A 23,343-nucleotide genomic window follows, 5' to 3' on the forward strand; every position below is an offset into this window, starting at 1 on the left:
TGAAACCACGACACTCAGCCCCCGGCGCACCTTCTCCTGCAGCCCAGGCCACCGGCCAGGCTTGTCTCCATCCCCAGCGGCGAGTGCCAGCCCTGTCCCCTCTCCATGGCCATCCTGAGCCCTGCCCGCTCGCTCCTCTCCACCGCGCTGACATATTTACCCCGGGTACCTAGAAACCAGCGCCGCTGCACCCCCTCCCGTGCCCTTCCCTCTGCCGCCAGCACCGTTATTAGGGGAATATTTTTACACAGCGTGTCAGCCCTTTAAAAATAAGCCTAATGAAAACAGCCTGGTACTTGGCTGATTAATCACCAGTGTTTTGATGAACTGAAATGCCTTCCCGTTTCCTCTAAATAGACCAAAATGAGCATTGCCATTGCTTGTTAGCATTTGTAACCCTCAAACCCACTCAGATGTTTCCTTAAAAGGCAAAGGAGACTGGGAACTTCTTGCCTGGAATCTGAGCGTTCGCAGCCCCGCTCCCGGTGCCGGGCGAGGGATGGGGCCGGGGCCGGAGCAGCCGGATGAGCCAGGGATGGGAGGGAGTGGGGCAGAGGGGCTGCCGAGGTCCCCTGTGGGTGGTGGGGATGCCTCCTGCTCTGAAAGCTCCCACAGCTCGTTTTTGGGGTAGGAAAGCGCTGCTTGGGTGGTGGGTATCGATCCGGCTGGCTGCTCAGGGCGGTGAATGGGGGCTGGTCACCTCGCTGGGCACAGGTTTTGGAGTGAAAGGGGAACACACTAGAGAGGAGAGGGAGAGGGAGAGGGAGAGGAGAAGGAGAGAAGAGGGAGAGGAGAGAATGGGTTACCCAGGGACTTGCCAATCTGTTCCTTCCCAAGCTGGAGGGAAGGGTCACTTTGTGGCCCGGCTGCTGCTGGAGAAAAAGAAGGAGAGGAGACGGGGAAAGGGATGGGAGAGGGAGAGGAGAGGGAGAGGGAGAGGGAGAGGGAGAGGGAGAGGAGAAGGAGAGAAGAGGGAGAGGAGAGAATGGGTTACCCAGGGACTTGCCAATCTGTTCCTTCCCAAGCTGGAGGGAAGGGTCACTCTGTGGCCCGGCTGCTGCTGTTACGCCAGTCCCTGGCAGAGGGGACATATGGAAATGCGTTTGAGGCAGAAATGTTGTGTCTTTGGAAGGGGCCAGCTCTCACCCGCCTGCAGTTATTTCCAGAGGCATGTCCTGGGAAGAGTCCCTCGTGGGCCAGATCCCCAGGCTGGACGTACTGCCCCACCACGCCGGCCGTGTCCTTGGTGCAGCTAAAGAAGAAGACGTGAGGATGGAAGCCCTGAGGGGCACGTGCTGCCCAGCAGCTCCGTGTTGGCTCTGGGGAACCGTGTCCCATCTGGGTCAGGGGAGGGCTTGGCTGAAAGAGGGAAGCCAGAAGATCCAGGGGGATCTCCGTGGGGACTCCTCCATGGGGGTTACTGCTGGGGACACATGGCATGCTGGGCCCCAGGAGGAAACAGGACCATCAGCAAAGATCTCGGGGTCAAAACTGCACCTGTAGTTCATGTGAAAATGGCTCCAGAAACAGTGAATTCAACCATGGGCTTGACACTGACTCGGTCTCTAATGTCACCTGCAGCTCTGGTGGCCTCTGGAAGCCAACTGTGAGCTATCATCCCCCAGCTGGGAGACATCACCCTCTACGAGAGCATCAAGGGCACAAGAGGGGAAGTCTCAGCCAGGATCAGGCCCACCCCAACCATCAGCACCCCTGGAAAATCCAGGGTTGGCTCCAAGGTGGCTGATGGCTCCAGCTGCTGCTCACCACGGGGGACAACGGGGACATGGGCTTCACATGCAGCTGAGCAGAGGGGCACAGTCCTCACCTGCACGCAGCTATGGGGACACCTGCTCTTGAGGAATATGGGGGGAAAACGTGGAGAAAAGGGAGAGGGAAATGTCAGCACCTTCAGAAACTGCCCACAGGTGGAAATTGAGCCTATTTAGCCAAGTCTCCTCTCGTAGGCACAGCTCTTGCCCCTACGCTCTTGAAAGCACCAAGGGTTTATCACCTCTTATACCCAAACCACCCTACACCCGCTCACAGCCCTCCTAAGCCAAGATGCAGGCATTTGCTTAAAGTCAACTGGATCAGCTGGACTTAATTAATCCAGCAATCATTTCAGCCACACGGGGTAATTTGTGCCCACCCGAGCCCACAAGTCTTCTCCTTGCGTCTCACCGCTTCCCTCCTCTCCAGAAACTCCACCAGCAGAGCCATTTTGGCATGTTGGCTACCTGGCACGCGGCTTTGGCCACCAATAGAGACCCTGTGGGGGACAATGGGGACATGGGCTTCACAAGCAGCTGAGCAGAGGGGCACAGTCCTCACCTGCACACAGCTATGGGGACACCCACTCTTGAGGAATATGGGGGGAAAACGTGGAGAAAAGGGAGAGGGAAATGTCAGCACCTTCAGAAACTGCCCACAGGTGGAAATTGACCCTATTTAGCCAAGTCTCCTCTCGTAGGCACAGCTCTTGCCCCTACACTCTTGAAAGCACCAAGGGTTTATCACCTCTTATAACCAAACCGCCCTACACCCGCTCACGGCCCCCCTAAACCAAGATACAGGCATTTGCTTAGGGTCAACTGGATCAGCTGGACTTAATTAATCCAGCAATTATTTCAGCCATACGGGGTAATTTCTGCATGTACCCACCCGAGCCCACAAGTCTTCTCCTTGCAACTCACCGCTTCCCTCCTCTCCAGAAACTCCACCAGCAGAGCCATTTTGGCATGTTGGCTACCTGGCACGTGGCTTTGGCCACCAATAGAGACCCTCCATCCAGAGCTGTGCTCCTCGCAAACCAACCAGAATCCCTCCAGAGATGTAGGGCTGAGGGATAAGCCAGGAGACATTTCAGCCACACGGGGTAATTTGTGCCCACCCGAGCCCACAAGTCTTCTCCTTGCGTCTCACCGCTTCCCTCCTCTCCAGAAACTCCACCAGCAGAGCCATTTTGGCATGTTGGCTACCTGGCACGCGGCTTTGGCCACCAATAGAGACCCTCCATCCAGAGCTGTGCTCCTCGCAAACCAACCAGAATCCCTCCAGAGATGTAGGGCTGAGGGATAAGCCAGGAGACTGTCCCTTTCTCCCACCCTCTGTTGAGATAATAAATTTCTCCCTCCTGCACGCAGCTATGGGGACACCTGCTCTTGAGGAATATGGGGGGAAAACGTGGAGAAAAGGGAGAGGGAAATGTCAGCACCTTCAGAAACTGCCCACAGGTGGAAATTGAGCCTATTTAGCCAAGTCTCCTCTCGTAGGCACAGCTCTTGCCCCTACGCTCTTGAAAGCACCAAGGGTTTATCACCTCTTATACCCAAACCACCCTACACCCGCTCACAGCCCTCCTAAGCCAAGATGCAGGCATTTGCTTAAAGTCAACTGGATCAGCTGGACTTAATTAATCCAGCAATCATTTCAGCCACACGGGGTAATTTGTGCCCACCCGAGCCCACAAGTCTTCTCCTTGCGTCTCACCGCTTCCCTCCTCTCCAGAAACTCCACCAGCAGAGCCATTTTGGCATGTTGGCTACCTGGCACGTGGCTTTGGCCACCAATAGAGACCCTCCATCCAGAGCTGTGCTCCTCGCAAACCAACCAGAATCCCTCCAGAGATGTAGGGCTGAGGGATAAGCCAGGAGACTGTCCCTTTCTCCCACCCTCTGTTGAGATAATAAATTTCTCCCTCTGCCAACTGAAGGTTTTCCAGTTTATCTCTTGGCAAGGCACGGCTTAGGCAAGAGAAACCCACCAGCAAAGCTCCGTTGGTCCCTGCAAATCCTGAGTGATGGAGGGGCTTTGGGAGGTGGGAGAGCAGGGAAGTGGGGGAGCCCCAGGGACAAGAGGAGACCTCTGAGAGACAGAGAGACAGCCCACCAAGAAGTGTGAGCTGGGGGCTTCCAGACCAGACTGGCAAGAGAAGGAAACTGGGTTTGGGTATTTGAAGTAAGGAGTCTAGGCATAATTACAGACCCATAACTAACAAGCCAATCTGGAATCACTGCCTGAGGGGTTTCAGTCTGTCCTACACATGCTACGAGTCCTACAAAGGTCTCCAGAGCCACCACAAGACTCTGAGATCCAACCCACAGCTTGGGCATCTGCATCATCCTCTGGAGACACCTACTGAATTGCGTGGGCTCTAAAGAAGCCCCAGTGTCCCCTCCGTCCTGCCCAGCCACCCCAAATCCCAGCCAGAGGTTGTGAGTGAGGCACCAGCATCCCACCACCCCTCAGTGTGACCACAGCTGAAGGTGCTGAGGAGTCACAAGCTCCCAGGGGATGGGGATGTCCCCCAAGAGTGTCCCACAGCCCAAAGTCCCTTGAGGTGGCCCGTGGGCAAAGGCAGGTTGTTTTGCACTTGACGTTCCTGGGTATTTGGGTACCCGCTGCCATTACTCTCCAGGCATGTGAGAAGGTTGCTGGGGCCAAGCTAAACCACAACAAGCCGGCCAAGCTGCTCCTTTCCTCCGTTCCTCTGCCAGTTTTGAGTAACTCAGGGACAACTCAGAGCCAAGGACATTCCTGGAAAAAATGCTGCGTCCTTGGCCGAGTCCTGAGAGCTGCTAAACCTGGATGGCCAGAGACCAGCGGAGGAAGCGGGACCGCAGGGCTCCTGCTGACCCTGCTTGCCCAGGACACCTGTGTCCAGGTCTAGGTGTCACCCACCCACTCACAAGGGGATGTGGCATGGTTCTACCTCCAGCTGTGCTGGGGTGACCCTCCTGGTCCTCAGCAAAGAGGGTCAGTGCCGTGACATCCCCTGCTCGCCCCACACTCGAACACCCCGCAGAGCTCTGGCCCCAACAGGCTCCCTGGTAGGACCCTTCCCCACCAGCAAAGTTTCTCTCTTGGCACATTTGGGGATTTTTGGCACAAAGCAAGGGTGAAAGGACCTCAGCTTCCAGCACTGGGACACACGCAGACTCTATGTGCTAAAGCCCAGAGCGATGTAAACAACTTCTTGCCCTGTCCCGCCCCGGCTATTACTGTTATTTTAACGAGGAGCCCAGTTATTCCCCTTCCCTTCTGCTCAGCCCCTCCTGACCCCAAATATCACTGTCTCTTTGCACTTCCCAGGCCAATGCTTTTAAAAACATCCTCCTCCTGAGATGCAGAGCTGTTCTCCAGAGACTGGACAACTTCTGGCCCTGACTTTTGTCTTGCTTTGCTTTCGTTGCTGAATTAAGGCTGATAACAAACATTTCAACTGGGTTTCCTTTAATAGAAGAGCTCCAGCCCTTCCACAGCGACACGCAGCCATTTCCAGAAAGCCCTTAAAGCCACTGGATCCTCTGCAAATGGAAACTTTCGGTTCTCTAATAAAATCTGCTTTTAGAAGTTGGGTTTTTAGTCCTGTATCCATTGTATTCCCAGCCCTTTCTCCTGGCATTGCCATGGCTGAACTGGATATTCCCAAGAAAAGACCTTGTCTGTGATCGTCTCCTCCTCGGCAGAGGTTGCCAAGGGCAGTGAACCTCAATGATTCACACCACGGCCACCTCAAGGCTGGATTTCTGCCCGGTGTGCTTTCTGTGGGCAGCCCACAAAGACCTTTCTGCAGATTTTGAGGAACAGAATAACTGCAGTTCAGCCCCAGCGCGTCTTAAATCCCGTCTCCCTTCCTCTGTGTCACGGGGGCTGGATGCTCGAGAAGCAGGACTCCTGGGACCACATAGAAAGCACCTCCTGGCCCCTTGCCCCCATGGGTCCCATCAGCCAGCCCACGGGACCATCACAGACACCCCATGGCATCACCGGTGGCCGCGGGCACCCAGCGTGGGAGGATGAATCAAGGTCTGTGAAGCAGGTGAGATGAGCCCCAGCCCCGGGTGCCCGCTGCCCAAATCAGAGAGCTGGGGTGCTGGTCAAAACCCTTATGTAGCTCATGAGAAGTAGGAGCACTGGCTCCCTGGGCTCCGACACCACGTGGGAGCTGTAGCCAGACCACAGCACTTCATGAGATAAAGCAGGGCATGCCAGGAGTCATGATCTCCAGTTCTCAGAAACAGAAGATTTTCCCTGAAAGGAAGCAAACTGCAGCTCCCTTTCTGCCACGGGCAGACCTCGTGGCTGTGAGGGGGCTGGTTCCCGTTCTGGCCATGGCCACCTTCTGCCATGGTCCCCCTGCCAGGAGGCAGGACCACTTGGAGCCCTCGGCAGCATCCAGCAGGTCTTGGAGCAAATTCTGACCCAAATATCTCAGCCTTGGGCTACTCAACCCAACGCCAACAGGCTGCACGCAGCAGAACACCCCTGTCACCTCTCCTCTTGCATTTCTGAAGATCTTCTTCATGTTTTCAACCTTGTTTGCACCATGCTCTGCACGGAGGACAGGACTGAGCAGGACTCGTGTCACTTCACGGCGTGGCCAGTCCACCCCAAGGCTTTGAAACAAAAGTCCTGGTACCTCCCTCCCTGGTGAAGCGAGGTCCTCTCGCCCCACCGTGCCACGATTCCCACCACGGCAGAGGGTGGGTTTGAGCGACACGACCGGTTAATCCTGGTGTCCTGCTGGGAGCTGAGTCACCGAGACCGTTTTAGCCCCCAAATGACGTCATAACGCTGCAAAAGAAAGCGATACGTAAAGGACCCCGGCTCCTTTCCTCCTCTCTCTGTCTATTTATCAGCTCAACACAAACAAAAAATAAACCTCCTGGGCAGCGTGGCCCATATAACCCGAGCACTCCAAGCACTTCCATGGGTTTAGTGCATCCCAGTCGTGGTTTAGGTAAATAGAGAATTCAGCTTTTTACTCCTTTTATTTTTTTTTTTTTCAGACTGACTAGAAATTCAGCTCTTTTTCCTGCTTGTGCCCTTAGATGGACTGTGTCTCTCCCAGACAGAGCGTGTCCTGCGAGTCGCTGGGAACGCTTCGTGCTGCCCCTCGCCCCAGTCACAGCAGAAGAAGGTTCCTGCCACCGATTCCCAACGGCGTCACAAAAGCACCGATCTGGCCCCGAGGTTCCTTCTGGCCCCGTTTGCTCAGAAATTCAGCTCCAACCTGGGGTGCGTTGGCTCCTCGCTGGCTTCAGCCGTTCTCTGCTGCAGATCCTCCAGTATCTGTCACGGGATGGGTCCTGCTTCTCGTTCTGCCTCCGAGGTCTGGTTTATCCTCCGCTGCCAACTGACAGCTCTCGCTTCTGGAGCTCGTCCTTCTCGTTACAGGGTTGAGACGTTTTCAGGAATGAAGGAAACATCCGAGCGCAGGCAACGGCAGTTTTCGTTTATGAACAAGGCAAGGTGACAATAACAGGGCTCTCCTGGACGGGATGTTCTGCAGCCCTGGAGAGGCACCAAAGCAGGGACCATCTGTGGCCTCCTTTAAGGACCAAAAAGGAACGATTCGACACTGGCCCAGGTTGCCCCGAGAAGCTGTGGCTGCCCCATCCCTGGAGGGGTTCAAGGGCAGGTTGGAGGGGGCTTGGAGCAACCTGGGCTGGTGGGAGGTGTCCCTGCCCAGGGCAGGGGGTGGGAATGAGATGGTCTTCAAGGTCCCTTCCAACCCAAACCATTCTATGATAGCTTTGATTTCTTTCAAAATGTGGGACTATTCTGGCTACCCCTGCCTATTGTAACACAAAGAACAGGGAGCCACCATCTCCATTCCCACTCTGTGCTGGTGGAAGGACCTACACCTTGGTCCCCTGCCCACCCCAGCATGAGCCAGGTGCTGCTGGAGAAGCAGCAGGAGAAAGGATGCCCCAGTGTCACCCACCTCTTTTGGAGGCCAGGAGATGGGCAGAACAACAACATGTAGAACATGAGGAGCGGCTGAGGGAGCTGGGGGTGTAATGTAGAACATGAGGAGCAGCTGAGGGAGCTGGGGGTGTTCAGCCTGGAGAAAAGGAAGCTGAGGGGAGACCTTCTGGCTCTCTCCAACTCCCTGAAAGGAGGGTGTAGCCAGGGGAGGTTGGTCTCTTCTCCCAAGGAACAGGCCATGGGACAAGAGGAAACGGCCTCAAGTTGCACCATGGGAGGGTTAGGGTGGAGATTGGGAAAAATTTCTTCACCAAAAGGGTTGTCGAACACTGGAAGAGGCTGCCCAAGGATGTGGTGGAGTCACCATCCCTGGAGGTATCTAAAAGATGGACATACGTGGTGCTGAGGGACATGGGTCAGTGGTGGTTTGGGCAGTGCTGGGTTGATGGTTGGACTCAACGATCTAAAAGGTCCCTTCCAACCTGGACGATTCTACAATTCTTATGTTCTGCTGAGGGAACAGCAGGCACCCGGACTGCTGGAGACCTGCCCAGGACATGGTTAAAAGAGAGGCAAGAGCTGGGAAGTGGTGAGGACTCTTGGAAGAGAGAAGGAACAATCTTGGCGTATGGACAGCACTGGTTGATAAACAGAACAGCGGAGTTTAAATACATATGTGTTAGTCACAGACTGGTAAGATGCTTAAAGAATGATACAACCACTTCTTTCCCCTTGTTTGCAATTTCCCTCGAGTCTGTCCCAGCTATTTACACGCGGAGCTTGTTGTTCCTCCAGATACCTTCATGAAAAGATGCCAAGCTTTGAGCACTGATAAGAAATTTAAATACCGACTTGTTTTTCCCTGCTGTTGAAGAAGGGCTCCTTGGTAGGGACCTTCACTTTTCACGGTATCTCCCCCCACATACAGCCACCAGTTAAACACCACCCAGCAGTGAGTGCCAACCCCAGTAAACTGGAAAGGAAGGCAGGACTTTTTAGAAGACCTCATCCTTGTAGTCCTCACCCGTGGCAATGGGACCTGCTGCCCTCGGGCACCAGCGTCCTTCAAATGTGCTGCATTTGGATGAAATAAACCCCCTCCCAGGTCACTGCTTTTCTCTCTGCATCAAAACCCAGCCATGAGGAAGGGTGTCCCACCACCCGTTGTCAGCTGCGTGCAGCCCTCACCAAAGAGTGCTTGGGGTGACAAGGATGTCCCCAGGAGCTCTGGGCCAGGCAAAGCAGGGATAGAGATGCAGGGACCTGGACCAGGAGGGTGTCCTGGGTGTGTGGGGAAAACGGGACATCCAAGAAGAAGGGGAAAGGTGTTGGAAGACACTTGCCTGAGCCACCTCAACTTCTCCTGTGGGAAGGGTGTTCAACTTCAGGAGCTAAAAATACAGGGACCATCCACACTGTGCACAGCTGGCCCTGGCTGGGCACATCTGCCCTGGCTTCCAGTGTTTCCTGCTCAGAGCCTTCTCCTCCAAGGAGCTGCTCCCAAGGCTTACATGGAAAGGGACATCCACCATGTGTTGCTAAAAGCAGTGGTTTAGTGGCCCCAGAATGAATCCCCTCCAGCAGTAGGATAATGCCCCCACATGCAATTTCCCTGCATTTTCACAGCCATCCCTGCTTGAAGCAGCACAAATTCAGTGCAGCTCTGCTGGGAGGCAGGACAGGGAACTCTGACGGGACTGGGACATCCAGGTGTCCTCTCCTTACAGGTGACATTAAGGGAAGGAGGCTCCATCCACTCCCAGGGAAGGTGGTGGTGCTGGAGAAGGAGAGCACAAGGAGGGGCTGCCTCTGCCACAGGGTGCTCAGTGTTTTGGAGCCTCTGGGGTCCTGCGTTGAGGTCAGGTGGGACTCCATGGAGAGGCAGGAACAGCAGCAGGTGGATTTCGTGGCATGGTTTGAAAAGTAAAACCTCCTGCTATTGATATGGCAACTGCTAAGGAGCGCTCGTCCACCCAACCACCTGGCCCCATGGTTTGTGTGATTCACACGGAGCAGTGGTCCGTCCCGTGGGGCAGCTCTTCCCAGACAGGTCCCCTCCAGCAGAAGTACCCCTGAGGGGGTTTGGGAGCGACCAAACGCCGATGGGAAAGATGGGGGTATCTCCAGGATGTATATCATAGTGCTGTATGCATCAGTACATGCTTTTTAAAGAAGGTGTCACCAACAGCAGAGGAGGAACTGGACAAAACCAGACTAGATCTCACAAATCTCCTGCTATGGCTCAGCTGCCAGGGAAACCCATCCCGCAGAGACACCCGAGCCCCTGGCACAGGCAGCTTTTCCTCTTCTGAACAGAAATCCCAGGCACGGAACAGAGATTTCAAGTCATAGCTGCACCTCCAGGTAAATCCTCCTTTGGTTACTGTCACATTTTCAACTTCAGAGCACGTTTCTACCCTGAATTTCTCTCTCATTTTGTCTTTGCCTCCTACAGAAAGAGCCACAAGCTATTAGAAATCACAGAACCACAGAATGGTTTGGGTTGGAAGGGACCTTAAAGCCCACCCAGTACCACCCCCTGCCCTGGGACACCTCCCACCAGCCCAGGTTGCTCCAAGCCCCCTCCAACCTGCCCTTGATCAGGTCATCTCATAATTTATCTGCTCGTGAATATGACTTTAATTTTGGCTCCCGTGACACAGGGACCTACAAGAAGGCCTCGTTGAGCACATCCAAAGAGCAGCCCTGTCCCAAGCCCCACTGGGGCACACTTGTTGAACTGGGGTATACTTTCACTCGTTACCAATACAAAATGAAGATTAATTAATTGACGCATCACCAAGACACGAATTTGGCTTCCCAGTGCGGAGAAGTTAGGGCAAAGCTCACGTCTATTTTGGGCTGTTTATAAACTGCTTCCTAGTTACCCAAGTTTGCCCTTTTCATCACTAAGAAGACGTGCTATTATGTAGTTCTAATATTTCTAAATATACCCACTTCTCCCAATATTTAGAAAGAAACGGGGGTGCCTGGAGCCAGCCCAAGAACAGAGCGATGATTGCAAGAAGAACCGTGAGATGGGCACAAACTCAACCTTTACCTTTAAAACACCTTATTTTGCACTTTGGAGCAATTCCTGCACGTCCCAGCTTACAGCCAACGTCCCACCAGCACAAGGAGGGAGGGAAGAACACGAGGGAGGAGGAAAAATAGGTGGGGAGAGAGGAGTGTGGCCGTTTGGGTCAGTGTGGTGCCAGCCCCAGTCCCAGCAGACTGTGACCCAACCACCTCCCAGCTCTGCAAAATGAGTTTTAGCAATAATGATACAGCCCAAGGCTCCACCGCGGAGCTGGGCTGGGAAAACCCTAATTTTTTCTATCCTCGGTGCCTCTGTGCAACTACAGACCTACAAACTCTCTGTAGGGACCTATAAGCCCTCTGTAGTTCAAGGACAAGAATCTAACCTCCTGTCCCTCCCCACTGAAGAGACACACCACAGACGCAGGATAACATCTTCCAGATGTCCAGAGGGCCAGTCCCGCTGGAAGGACCTCCCATTCCTTCCCTTCCTCCCCTTCCCTTCCGAGTCTGCATCTCCCTCACAAAGGTTTTGCTCCATGGATTTAATCGGGGTGCCGGGGGCTGCGTGGGTTCCTGATGCACGATGCTCAATACAAGAGAGATCTGGAGGTGCTGGAGCGAGTGCAGAGGAGGGCAAGGAAACTAGTGAGGGGCCTGGAAAACAAATCATATGAAGAGCGGCTGAAGGAGCGGGGGCTGTCTAGTATGAGGAAGAGGAGGCTGAGGGGAGACCTCATCCCTCTCTACAACTACTTGAAAGGACACTGTAGAGAGGTTGGTGCTGGGCTCTTCTCACAGGTAATTAGTGACAGAACGAGAGGGAATGGCTTCAAGCTCCAACAGGGGAGGTTTAGATTGAACATTAGGAAGGAATTTTTCACCGAAAGAGTGGTCGGGCATTGGAACAGGCTGCCCAGGGAGGGGGGGGAGTCCCCATCCCTGGCTGTGTTTAAGGGCCGTTTAGATGCAGTGCTGAGGGACATGGTGTAGGGGAGGGCTTTGTAGAGTAGGGGAGATGGTTGGACTCGATGATCCCAAGGGTCTCTTCCAACCTCAATGATTCTATGATTCTGTGATTCTATGCTGGGAGGCGTCCAGGGAGAGGGGCAGGGATGGACACCCCTGGGGTGATGCCACCACCGTGGGTGTGCAGCCACATCGCCGGCGTTGGCAGGCACGAGTGCTCCGCTGCCTGCTGCGATATGAAATCCACTGATACAGGAGAGGGATTTGTCATCAGAGGCCTCAGTGCTCTGAGCAGCCGGGAGAGAGCTCCGGAGCCGCCTGGGATGCTCCAGATGGCTCCATGTTCTCATGCCATCCTGCAACAACACACAGCCCTGCGGCTCCTGGGATTGAGGGAACCATCAGCTTCCTGGGCTGCTTTCTGCAATTGCTTCTGTGGTCTGATCATCCCATCCCATCCCATCCCATCCCATCCCTTCCCATCCCATCCCCATCCTGTCCTTGTGCCCCATGGTGGAGCAAAGGCCCTGCTCCACAACCGACCGCCACGGGCTGACTGGCATTTTCTAGGTGCTAATCCCAGCTCCTAACAATGCCAAGGAGGAAAGGGTGGAAGATATTTTTTTTTCTTGGCCTCCAGGGATTGAAATAGAAGAAGAAAGTCAGTTCTGCCATATCCAGTTACCGCAACGCAATCTAACTGGGCCAGTTTCACTGATAAATTTGACTGGCAGCCAACTTGCTTTGTCTTCCACGGCCCGAAGCTCCCGAAGTTTGAAGGAGAGCAGAAGGAGTGCTCTCCTTTCTCAGGACCTTGGTGCTGTAGACCCTCTCCTGGAGCACCTCACCCCCTGCCATGCCATCCCCTGCCACCATCCCCGTCCTCAGAACACACACACAGACTCTCAGGTGCCTTCCAAATATCAGAGTATTTGCAATTTCCTAGCTCTCTTTTTCCCAAAACGACAATTTTCCTCCCTTCCTCCTGATCCTGGATACTTCCCAGTCCCATTCCCACTCGGCTGCTCATCTTCCCATGGTTAAAAACAAACCGGCGTCGCTACCGGTGCCAAACACAAGAGTTCCCCCCTGGCTGAAAAAGCAGCTTTTCCAGTGCCAGCTCAGTGCTGGCTGTGAGCCGGGATCACCTGTGAACCAGCACAAACCCCCGCAGGGGCACTGGGATAACTGGTCCCACACAACAGGGTTTTCTCTTTCAGGAGGGTTTGTCCCGCAGCGCCTGCAGTTCCCCACCACGGGGAGATTTTTCCGCTGGGAAAACAAACCCCGTGCCCTGGTGGCGTGGGGCACGGCACTTTCTGTCCCCCCGCCCACGCTGAGGCCACATATAGAAGGTGAAGGCTGCGAGTGCCGTGTCCTCCCAGCCAGAGGAAAGCTCCCAGCGTGGAGAAGGGTGGGGGAAACTATTTAACCCCTTCTTCCAGTCTCCAAAATAAACCTTAATTTCTCCTACGACTGCAATTTTCAACTTTTTCTCCCTGTTTTCTCCCAAGACCCAGTCGGGAGAGGACCCTCCTGCAATAAACTCCATACACATCCCTAAAGAGCTATTTCCAAGTGCTCACGGGCAAGTCAGAGCTCGGTTACTCCGTTGGGAGATCCAGGGTGCTGGAACAGGCAAGAAATCGGAGCCGGAGGGGTATCCAGATAACCCTCTGCTCTGCTTATGCTGCTGATCCTCCCCAGCCCCATCCTGTCCCAGCAGATGCAAATCCAGGCTGGGATGTGAAATCTGCCCGTGACTACAGGGATAAACACCCGCAGAGTCTCCTTCTTTCACTTTTCTGGCTCAGCCCTGCCGTGAAAAACCAGAGAGACCAAATGCTTCCCAGCCTCCCACGCACGAGGCACATACCAAATATTCTTAGTGCAGAGGTTAATAAATGTTACAGAGAAGTGGGACTGGCTCCCACTAAGGCAAAAAGATGAGAGGGACTGGCACGGAGCTTTCTAGCTAAAAGCAAGCTATTAAAGGATCTGCCAGGTGCAAAGGAGGAGATAAATGTACCCAAACCAAAATAAAAGAATGAATTTTAACTGAAGAACAATGAAACAAACAGCTCGGGGAAAAACCTGTGATTTCAACAAAGCAGCAAACTTTTTTTTTACTCCACAAGAACTGAAGACTTTAAGCTTTTGCACAGGCAGAGCTGAAGGGACTGAGAGTCTGGAGCTCTCCGAAGGGAAAAAAAAAACAAAACAGGAGGAAAAAGGAATGCAGCCTGTGGGATCGCTGTCACAGCACCTCCAGCTGCCTTCTGGGGGTACCATCTCTGCTCCCAGCCCTGCCAGAGGGTGGGTGAGCAGAGGCAGAGAGAAAATCCCCGGCACCAGCACAGGTTTTGGCTTTGCCAGTGACACTGGGATTTCAGGAAATACCCCGTTCCCTCCCAGAGTGCCTGGAGCAGCTCCTGCCTCGCTCCCCCGGCCCCTACACACGACAGCTATTCCTGGTCAGCCAGCACAGCACAGCACACCTTCCTCGGGGTTTGTGTTTTCCACCTCGTCCCCTACAACAGCCCCGCGGGGTTCACGGGTACGTCCCCTGCATCTCTCACAGAACCAGGCTCGAGCACGGGGAGATGTGACTTACGTCCACGGACTGTTCCCTCTGAAGACGTTTCCTGGGCTCCTTCTCGCAGTGGTTGAGCACCGTGTCGCAGTTTTGCGGGCCAGGCGGGGAGTTCTCCGTTTGGTTTTTCTGACTGAGCTCCAGCGGGATGCTTCCATCCGTATCCACCACGTCCAGCTCCTTTTCCAGCTCTTCCATCTCTTCCGGAGACAGCGTCGATAACAAACTGTCAATATCCGGATCTTCGCTTACTTGTCGCCGATATTTGGCCACTTTGGACATCTTGGCTCGCTGGCGAGACACGGTTGCGGTTGTGTGTGGTACCCAACAAGGAGAAAAAAAACAGAAGCCGAAGCTCCACCACTGCTTCCCCCAGAGGCAGCAGGTGCTGAAGTGTTAAATCTCAGCAGCTCTCAAGCCCCTGCAGCCCGGGATATAGTAGTTATAAAGAGGGGACACCCCTCGGTCCAAGAGTTGGCCAATAACAGGACCCAGCCGCGATTCGGGTGCTGGGAAGCCAATGGAGCCCAGCGGGAGGCGGGGAATGGTGCTATCAGAGGAGCCTGAAACCCGAGGACATTCCAGGGAACCAGGCAGAGCTGCATGACCAAATTTAGTCCGGAGCATTTAGCCTTTTAAAGGCAATGGGCCAACCTAGTGAGAAAACAGGCAAAAATGCACAAGCCGGCAGGCTGGGGATCTGGGTGTGGGGGAGGCAGAGCCCCAGCCTGTGCCCACGGGGGCTGGAGGGCTACTAAAGGGGTCAGCGTGGCTCCGGAGATAATGGGACATCTCCTCTGTTACAGGAGGGGAGAGGTTCTGCTGTGAGGGTGACAGCTCTTGGCTGAAATGGGCAATAAAGGGCCCACCCCAGAGAGAGTTTTCAGCTTCATCCCGCTGCTCTCCAGGATCCGTGCGGCGGCCAAAGCGCCCAGTCCTTCGGGAGAGAGGTGGTGCAGGGTGATATTGCTGGTGGGGACCAGTGTCTTTAGGAAGGATGTGGAAAGTCCAGTGCCTTTGATGTGAGGAGGAAGATGGTAATGAGTTCCAGCCCAGCCCGGCGCTGGCTCCTTGACCCCAGCACCGTCCCTGGGTCGCTTTATCAGAGCTCCTGCCAATTCCCCATCCTTTCCAGGGGTGTTTCCGCAGCTGCTCTTCATCACAACGCTCCCATTTTCCCTCAACAAGCCCCAGAGACGTCCCTCCTTCTGCACAAGACTAAATCCCCCTGTCTCTTCTGCTTCTGCTTCAGGCGGTGCCCTAAGAACTGAAGAAGGACTCTTTGCCAGGAAGTGTAGTGACAGGACAAGGGGAAACGGTTTTTAATTGGAAGAAAAAAGATTCAGATTAGATCTCAGGAAGAAATTTTTTACTATGAGGGTGGTGAGACACTGGAACAGGTTGCCCAGGGAGGTCGTGGATGCCCCATCCCTGGAGGGGTTCAAGGCCAGGCTGGATGGCTATTTGAGCAACCTGCTCTGGTGGGAGGTGTCCCTGCCCAGGGCAGGGGGTTGGAACTCCATGATCTTTGAGGTCCCTTCCAACCCAAACCATTCTATGATTCTAAGTCCGGGCTTTGGCTGGAGGCATCTACTTTCCATCACCCTAATCTGGTACCTGCAACTTCTCCCAGAGGGACAGGGGCAGTTGGGCGCTTCTCTCCAGGTTTGAAGGCAGCTTTACCTCATGGTCAGCATTTTGTACCTGCTTGTTACGCTGCCAACTTCATCCTTTCTCCTTTATCATCCTCCTAATAGTTACCGTCTGCTCTCAGGCCTCTCTCTTTGCTAGTCCAAGCAAGTAGCCCTTTGGTTCTCTTCTGTAAAATAAGCTCTCCAAAGATGTTCCTCGTCAGCCTAATTATCTTCTCTGCCCGACTCCCTGCCTCAGATCCCACCCAGAGCAGAGGCACAGGGTCCTGCAGGTGAGTCTCCCAATGCCTCGTGTTACAAACCAGACATTCCCCCATCCTGACGGGAAATGCACATTCTTCTTGCACGCTGGGATTTCATTTATCTCCAGCGTCCCAGGCCCGGCTCCTGCTCATAGTCCTCCTATGATTCACCAGCACAACCCAGATTTTTTCCAGACTGTAGAAGAAACTTGGTTTTAGTTTCCAAGCGCGTAACCCTAAATGTTGCCGGGTTAAATTTCATCCCATTTCACCCCATCAATTCCGTCTCCCCAGTATTGTGATGTTTGTCTTGGTGCTCACCGGTCACTGAGGACCAGGAGGGACATGGAAATTTCACTGAATTTTAGAGTTGGAAGGGACCATAGAGATCATCTAGTCCAACTCCCCTGCTGAAGCAGGATTGCCTAGAGCTTGTCAGAGCACGTTACTCAGGAGCATCCAGGCGGGTCTTGAAAATCTCCAGAGAAGGGGACTCCACACCCTCCCTGGGCAGCCTCTTCCAGGGCTCTGCCACCCTCACCGTGAAGAAGTTTCTCCTCATATTTGAGTGGAACCTCTTCTGGTCCAACTTGTGCCCGTTGCCCCTCGGCCTCTCACTGGGAACCACTGAAAAGAGTCTGGCTCCCTCCTCCTTCAACCCTCCCTTGAGATACTTGTAGGCATCCCCTTTCCCTTCCCCTTCTTTTTCAGTGGTCTTTTTTCATGGTGCCCAGGGACAGAACAAGAGAGAACAGGCACAAACTTGAATATAAGAAATTCCACCTAAACATGAGGAGGAACTTCATCACTTTGAGGGTGGCAGAGCCCTGGAAGAGGCTGCCCAGGGAGGTGGTGGAGTCTCCATCTCTGGAGACATCCAAACCCTGCCCAGACACGTTCCTGTGCAACCCACTCTGGGTGGCCCTGCTCTGGGAGGGGGTTGGAGGAGATGATCTCCAGAGGTCCCTTCCAACCCCGTAGCATTCTGTGATTCTTCTCCTGGTCTCAGCCCTGTCTCTGAGCCCTGTCTCTCCTCCTTCCCTCACCCCAAAGCTCCCATGGCTGCAACAGCGCTGAAGGCAACAGGAACCAGAGTGAATTCAACACATTGGTGTCCTTTTGGTGCTGTTTGAACATGAAGAAGCCAAATGAATGTCTTCTTGTTCCACTTTTCTACAGCCTTGGACCTCTCTAACACACTCTTTGGTTGCTTTTCAGGATACAGAGTTCAAAAAGCTTTAACACCGTGTCTTCTGGAAGAGAAATTTGAGTTAACAGACTCTGGGGATGGAAGAAATGGCCAAATGCTGGGTATTTCTACGTGGTGTGGCTGCGCTCGGCCACCAAGTGTTTGTAAGTGGTAAGTAACAAACTGGAGTCTAATTTCCCAACTGGAGAGGGCAGGGGAAAAAGGAAACAAGGAATCATAGCTACGTGCCTCCTTTCAGGAAAGATCCAAGCTCTCTCGGGTGTGCCACCCCTGGCTCAGGGACAGGGAACGTGGACAGCCCCAGGGACAATTTGCAATGCTAAAACGGAGAAAGAATTTTTCCATCGGTGAGTAAAACCTGGAATTGTCTGTCTGTCTCTCTCTGCCTTTCTTACATGACTGTTTGATGGGTTGCAGATCGGTTTTCAACAGAGTAAAATCACAATCGACACCATGATAAAGTCCCTGTTTCATTGTTCCTGAATCTTGACTCCTGTGATGAGAAGCACCAGACACCAAGTTCCTTGAGAAGCTGTAAAGGAGACCTGGGGGGCTCTGAGTTTCTCCTGAAGCATCTCACATCCTTCCCAGATTTGGGAGCCCAAAGCTCATCTCTGCTGAGCTGCAGAGCTGGCTACGCAGAGGTAACACCGAGTCAGAGTTTTGCACAGAAATATTCCTTCATTAGCAGGAAAGCCAGGGGAGAAGCAGGGGTCACCCTAAACTTGTCATGGTTTGTAGTGGATGGTCTTACTGCAGTTTATCTTGGCTGTCGTGTGTCTCTCTTGAGGCAGGGATATTAGCACTGCTCTGACTGCACCATATTCCAGAGTTCTTAGTGCTGTAAGAAAGAAAATGTAGTGGTTTCACCCCAGAATAAGAGGAGCTGTGGATATGTCTGCAATGGCTGCTCTTTCACGGGTCACCAGTGACTGGGGCTTTGTGTGGGGACTCAGGACAGCAGCTCTGGCCACCATGGGTTGACTCTGTCCGTGCCAGGCAGGACAGCACGGTGCGGCACGGCGTGGTTTGGCACAGAACAGCTCCCAGCAGCTCTGCCCAGGCTCCCTCAGTTTCTGCATTTATCAGGATCCCCATCTCCATAGCAACCGAGCACCTCGCAGGCACTAATGAATATTTCTGTCCTTTGAAACACAGCAACATGATCAGCCACGTCCTAGAGACGAGGAGCCAAGACAGAGGCAGATTAAGCACACACACCACACAGGTACAGCTTCCATGGTGGAGCCGGGAAAGCTTTCCATGCCCCCATCTCTTGTGCCACCACCAAGGACTGTCCATCTTCCTTCATTTTTTCTTATTAGCTGATAAAGAACAACTGAAAATTGAATGGATTCCTCTAATCTGGTTTATTTCCCTTTCCTTCACAGCCTGCAGGACAGAAGGTTAAACGCACTGATCTTTTTTTCATTTTAGATGTTCCTTGAGGAAGCAAGTGACACGTCCCTGCCTGGTTGTGACACACGGCTGCTCTGGAACATGTTGGTCTCTTGGCCAGTGAGAGAAACTGCTCCCAAACCCACCTGCAACTTCACCCAAAACCTCCTTCTGAAAAACACCTGCTCACATGAGAGCAAGGGAAATGGGGAAAAGACATTATATATTGGGAAAGGAACTGGCTTCTGGCTGCAGGGAAATTCAGAAAACCCCAGAAAGCCCTTGAGCACCTTCCTGCAGCCTGCCCGGGGGTGTCACCAGTGCCACCAGCTGATCTACTGGAAGTCCCCTTGGTGACCCTCACCACTGCAGGTCAGGCTCTTCATAACCTCTCCCACAGCTTGTGAAAGGGATGACCAAAGTCACCATTGAGCCTGATATAATTAACCTGCCACTCATTAGGAGGAAAGAACAAGGACTTGGGCGATAAATCGCCATCCTAAGGAGGGTCAGACCAGTGTGGGACCAGCTACAGCAGCAACAGAGGACAGTGGGGAGATGAGGCCACGATGGCTGGGACGAGGCTGAGATTTTCCACCCTTCCCATCTCTCCTCCCCGGCCAAAGCAGAAGCCACAATACCACCTCCTGGTAATCCCCGTCACTGCAGCACCCTCTGCTCTCATCCTGCCTCAAATAAGGACAAACACTCCATCGCAGCACCCAGACCATGAGCTTAGAGTCACAAGGAGTCCTTTAAAATTAAAGCAGGGGGAGCATTTCAGCTCCCTTCCCTTGCTTCAGCCCGTGATTTATTAGAGCAATTAAGTGCCTTGGTGCACAATCCGCGTCGCCTGTTGCCACCCCGTGATTTACCACCCTTACAAGAGAGCATGTAAGGTTAAATTAGGAGTGGGAAAAGAATAAGCAATTTACATCTCAGAGCATTTGCAAACACGTGGGGAAAGGCTGCAAGGGCTTTGCAGGCTGCCCTGGCATTTGCTGCCAGCACAGAAACTAATTCTGCTGTTTTCAGCTCTGCCTTCCTGCCTGCACCGGAGAACCACCTGCTTACAGGCACCATCTCAGACGGGGTTGGAAGGGACCTCTGGAGATCATCTCCGGCTGCACTGGAGAACCACCCACTTACAGGCACCATCTCAGAATCACATGGGGTTGGAAGGGACCTCTGGAGATCATCCAGTCCATCCCCCTGCCAGAGCAGGGCTACCCAGAGCAGGTCCCAGAGGAACATGTCCAGGTGGGGTCTGAATGTCTCCAGAGAAGGAGACTCCACCACCCCCCTCAGCAGCTCTTCCAGGGCTCTGCCACCCTCAAAGTCAAGAAGTTGCTCCTCATGTTGAGATGGAACTTCTTACAGTCAAGTTTGTGCCCGTTCCCTCTTGTCCTGTCACTGGGCACCAATGAAAAAAGACTGGCTCCATCCCCCTGACACCCACCCTTGAAGTATTTATAGGTGTTGATCAGATCCCCCCTCAGCTTTCTCTTCTCCAGACTAAAAAGCCTCAAGTCCCTCAGCCTCTCCTCATAAGCCTTTCCTCCAGGCCCTCATCATCTTTGTAGCCTCTCTCTCAACCTCTCCTCATAAGCCTCTCCTCCAGGCCCCTCATCACCTTTGTAGCCTCTGCTGTCCCCTCTCCAGCAGTTCCCTGTCCTTCTGGAACTGGAGAGCCCAGAACTGGTCCCAGTGCTCCAGCTGGGGCCTCCCCAGGGCAGAGCAGAGGGGCAGGATGACCTCCCTCCACCTGCTGCTCACACTCTTCCTGATGCCCCCCAGGATGCCATTGGCCTTCTTGGCCACAAGGCCACATTGCTGGCTCATGGGCATCCTATTGTCCACCAGGACTCCTATGTCCAGAACGAGTCATTCCATCATCTTTCCAGGGATGGAGGTGAGGCTGACTTTGAGTCTCTTGACCTCAGAGCCCAGCTCTCGCCCACCCCACACTGCCCAGCCCACAGGAGTGTCCCCAGGGACACCCCGAGGTCAGCCCAGCTGCTTCAGCAGCTCCTGAGTGTCTCAGCAGCTCTGGTGGGACGGATGCCCTCAGCGTGAGCCCTGCACTGACCCCTCTGTCACCAGCCAGACATCCTCCTCCAGTTTAGCCAGGTGTCACCAGGTTTCTTCTCCCCTTTCACTTTCAGGGCACCACAGCATTTTCCGTCAGGATGCATTTACAGACACATCAGTCACCTGAGGATCGACAGAGCAGACCCCAACCTCCTGGATTTGCTCACGCTTTTACTGCAGGCACGATTTATTAGAGGCCCAAATAAAAGCTGCTTTGTGTTTCTGGCTGTTGTCAGAGTGCTGTGGGCCTAGCCCTAACAGAGACATTATATCATCATACATCATAGAACAGTTTGGGTTGGAAGGGACCTTGAAGACCATCTCATTCCCACCCCCTGCCCTGGGCAGGGACACCTCCCACCACACCAGGTTGCTCCAAGCCCCCTCCAACCTGCCCTTGAACCCCTCCAGGGATGGGGCAGCCACAGCTTCTCTGGCCAACCTGGGCCAGGCTCTCACCACCCTCACACCAAACAAGTTCTTCCCCACATCTTAGAATCACCATGGTTGGAAGGGACCTCTGAGATCATCGAGTCCAACCACAAAAAACAAACAAACAAACAAAAAACCCAAAACAGCACACACAACACCCCACCACATCACACCCACCCACAAACCAATAATCTTGGGCACTAGAACATGCCCTGAAGAACCATGTCTACACGTTTCTTAAATACTTCCAGGGATGGTGATTCCGCCACCTCCCTGGGCAGGCTGTTCCAGTGCCTGACCACTCTTTCAGTAAAGTAATTCTTCCTGATATCTAACCTAAACCTCCCCTGCCCCAACTTCAGACCATTTCTTCTGCTGTTGTCATTATTCCCTTGGGAGAAGAGACCAACCCCCACCTCTCTACACCCTCCTTTCAGGGAGTTGCAGAGGGCAATGAGGTCTCCCTTCAGCCTCCTCTTCTCCAAACTAAACATGCCCAGTTCCCTCAGCCTCTCCTCGTAGGACTTGTTCTCCAGACCCCTCACCAGCTTGGTGGCTCTCCTCTGGACAAGCTCCAGCACTTCAATCTCAATCTCCCCTCTTTCAGTGTCAAACCCTTCCCCCTCCTCCTAGGGCTCCCCTCCCTCATCAGGAGTCCCCCCTTAGCTTTCCTGTAGGCTCTTTTCGTCCACTGGAGCCCCTCCAATGCTCCGCATCCCCTCACGGGGCCCTGTGGGGCCAGCACCATCTCTGGGGACACTCCCATGGGACACACGCTGACGGCTGTGCCCGAGGACGGCACAAGCGGGGTCGGTGGACCTGCTGAGCAAAGAGGGCCTCAGGGATGAGGCAAGGCCTAGTGGGCCCAGCAGGCCTAGAGGCCCGGCGGACAGAGCCGGCCCCACAGGTGAAGCGAACCCGGCGGAAGAAGAGAGCCGAGCTTTCTTGGCCACCTGAGCCAGCTGAACATGAGCCAGCAGTGTGCCCAGGTGGCCAAGAAAGCCAACAGCATCCTGGCCTGTATCAGGAACAGAGTGGGGAGTAGGGCCCAAGAGGTGATTGTCCCCCTGTACTGGGCACTGGTGAGGCCTCACCTTGAGTACTGTGTCCAGTTTTGGGCCCCCTACCATAAAAAAGACATTGAGGTGCTGGAGCGGGTCCAGAGAAGGGCAACAAAGATGGTGAGGGGTCTGGAGAATAAGTCTTATGAGGAGAGGCTGAGGGAGCTGGGGTTATTCAGCCTGGAGAAGAGGAGGCTGAGGGGAGACCTTATTGCTCTCGACAACTACCTGAAAGGAGGGTGTAGAGAGATGGGTCTCTTCTCTCAAGTCACAGGCGACAGGACAAGAGGAAATGGCCTCAAGTTGCGCCAGGGTAGGTTCAGGCTGGATATTAGGAAAAATTTTTTCACCAAAAGGGTTATCAGCCATTGGAATGGGCTGCCCAGGGAGGGGGTTGAGGCACCATCCCTGGAGGTGTTCAAAAGCCGGGTTAATGTAGTGCTGGGAGGTCTGGTTTAGTGATGATGCTCCTTGTTTGTTGTGCGGGTGTCTATTTTTTGTCAGTTAGGTTGACGGTTGGACAAGATGATCTTTAAGGTCCCTTCCAACCTAGAAGATTCTGTGATTCTGAGTCAACGGAGAGGGCCCAGTACATGAAGTGGATCTAGTACGTGAAGCGACCAGAGCGGATGCTCCCCGGAGCAGCCCCCCGGCGGAACGGGCGGCCTGAGGCCCCAGCCAAGAGCCGCCGCCGCCGCCCGTCAGTCAGTGAAGGGGACACGGCGCATGCGCAGCCCCCCCCGGCGACGCAGGCCTTAGTCCCGCCCTCCGTCGCCATTGGCCGGTGCGGGGCCCGTCAGCCAATCGCGCGGCGGGAAGGCGGGCGAGGGCGGCGGTGCCTGACAAGATGGAGGAATACGCGCGTGAGCCCTGGTGAGGGGCGGTCGCGGGGCCCGGCGGAGTCTCCCGGGGCTTGGGGGGTCACCGGGAGCGGGGGGGG

At 54.1% G+C, this 23,343-nt stretch overlaps 2 protein-coding genes across 3 annotated transcripts in view; one reads left to right on the plus strand and one right to left on the minus strand.

Annotated features, from left to right (window-relative positions):
- Positions 1-14,756, minus strand: part of LMOD1 (leiomodin 1 (smooth muscle)) — a 28,469-nt gene extending 13,713 nt beyond the window's left edge. The window contains exon 1 of the mRNA XM_014951334.1: positions 14,339-14,756. Coding sequence (XP_014806820.1) covers positions 14,339-14,599 — 261 coding nt within the window. The 5' untranslated portion in view covers positions 14,600-14,756. The remainder of the gene's footprint in view (positions 1-14,338) is intronic.
- Positions 14,757-23,199: 8,443 nt separating this feature from the next.
- Positions 23,200-23,343, plus strand: part of TIMM17A (translocase of inner mitochondrial membrane 17 homolog A (yeast)) — a 14,886-nt gene continuing 14,742 nt past the window's right edge. For both annotated transcript variants that reach the window (XM_014951324.1, XM_014951325.1), the window contains exon 1: positions 23,200-23,276. In XM_014951324.1, coding sequence (XP_014806810.1) covers positions 23,251-23,276 — 26 coding nt within the window. In that variant the 5' untranslated portion in view covers positions 23,200-23,250. The remainder of the gene's footprint in view (positions 23,277-23,343) is intronic.

Source organism: Calidris pugnax, unplaced genomic scaffold (genome assembly GCF_001431845.1).
Source record: "Calidris pugnax isolate Ruff unplaced genomic scaffold, ASM143184v1 scaffold194, whole genome shotgun sequence".
Lineage (NCBI taxonomy): Eukaryota > Metazoa > Chordata > Aves > Charadriiformes > Scolopacidae > Calidris > Calidris pugnax.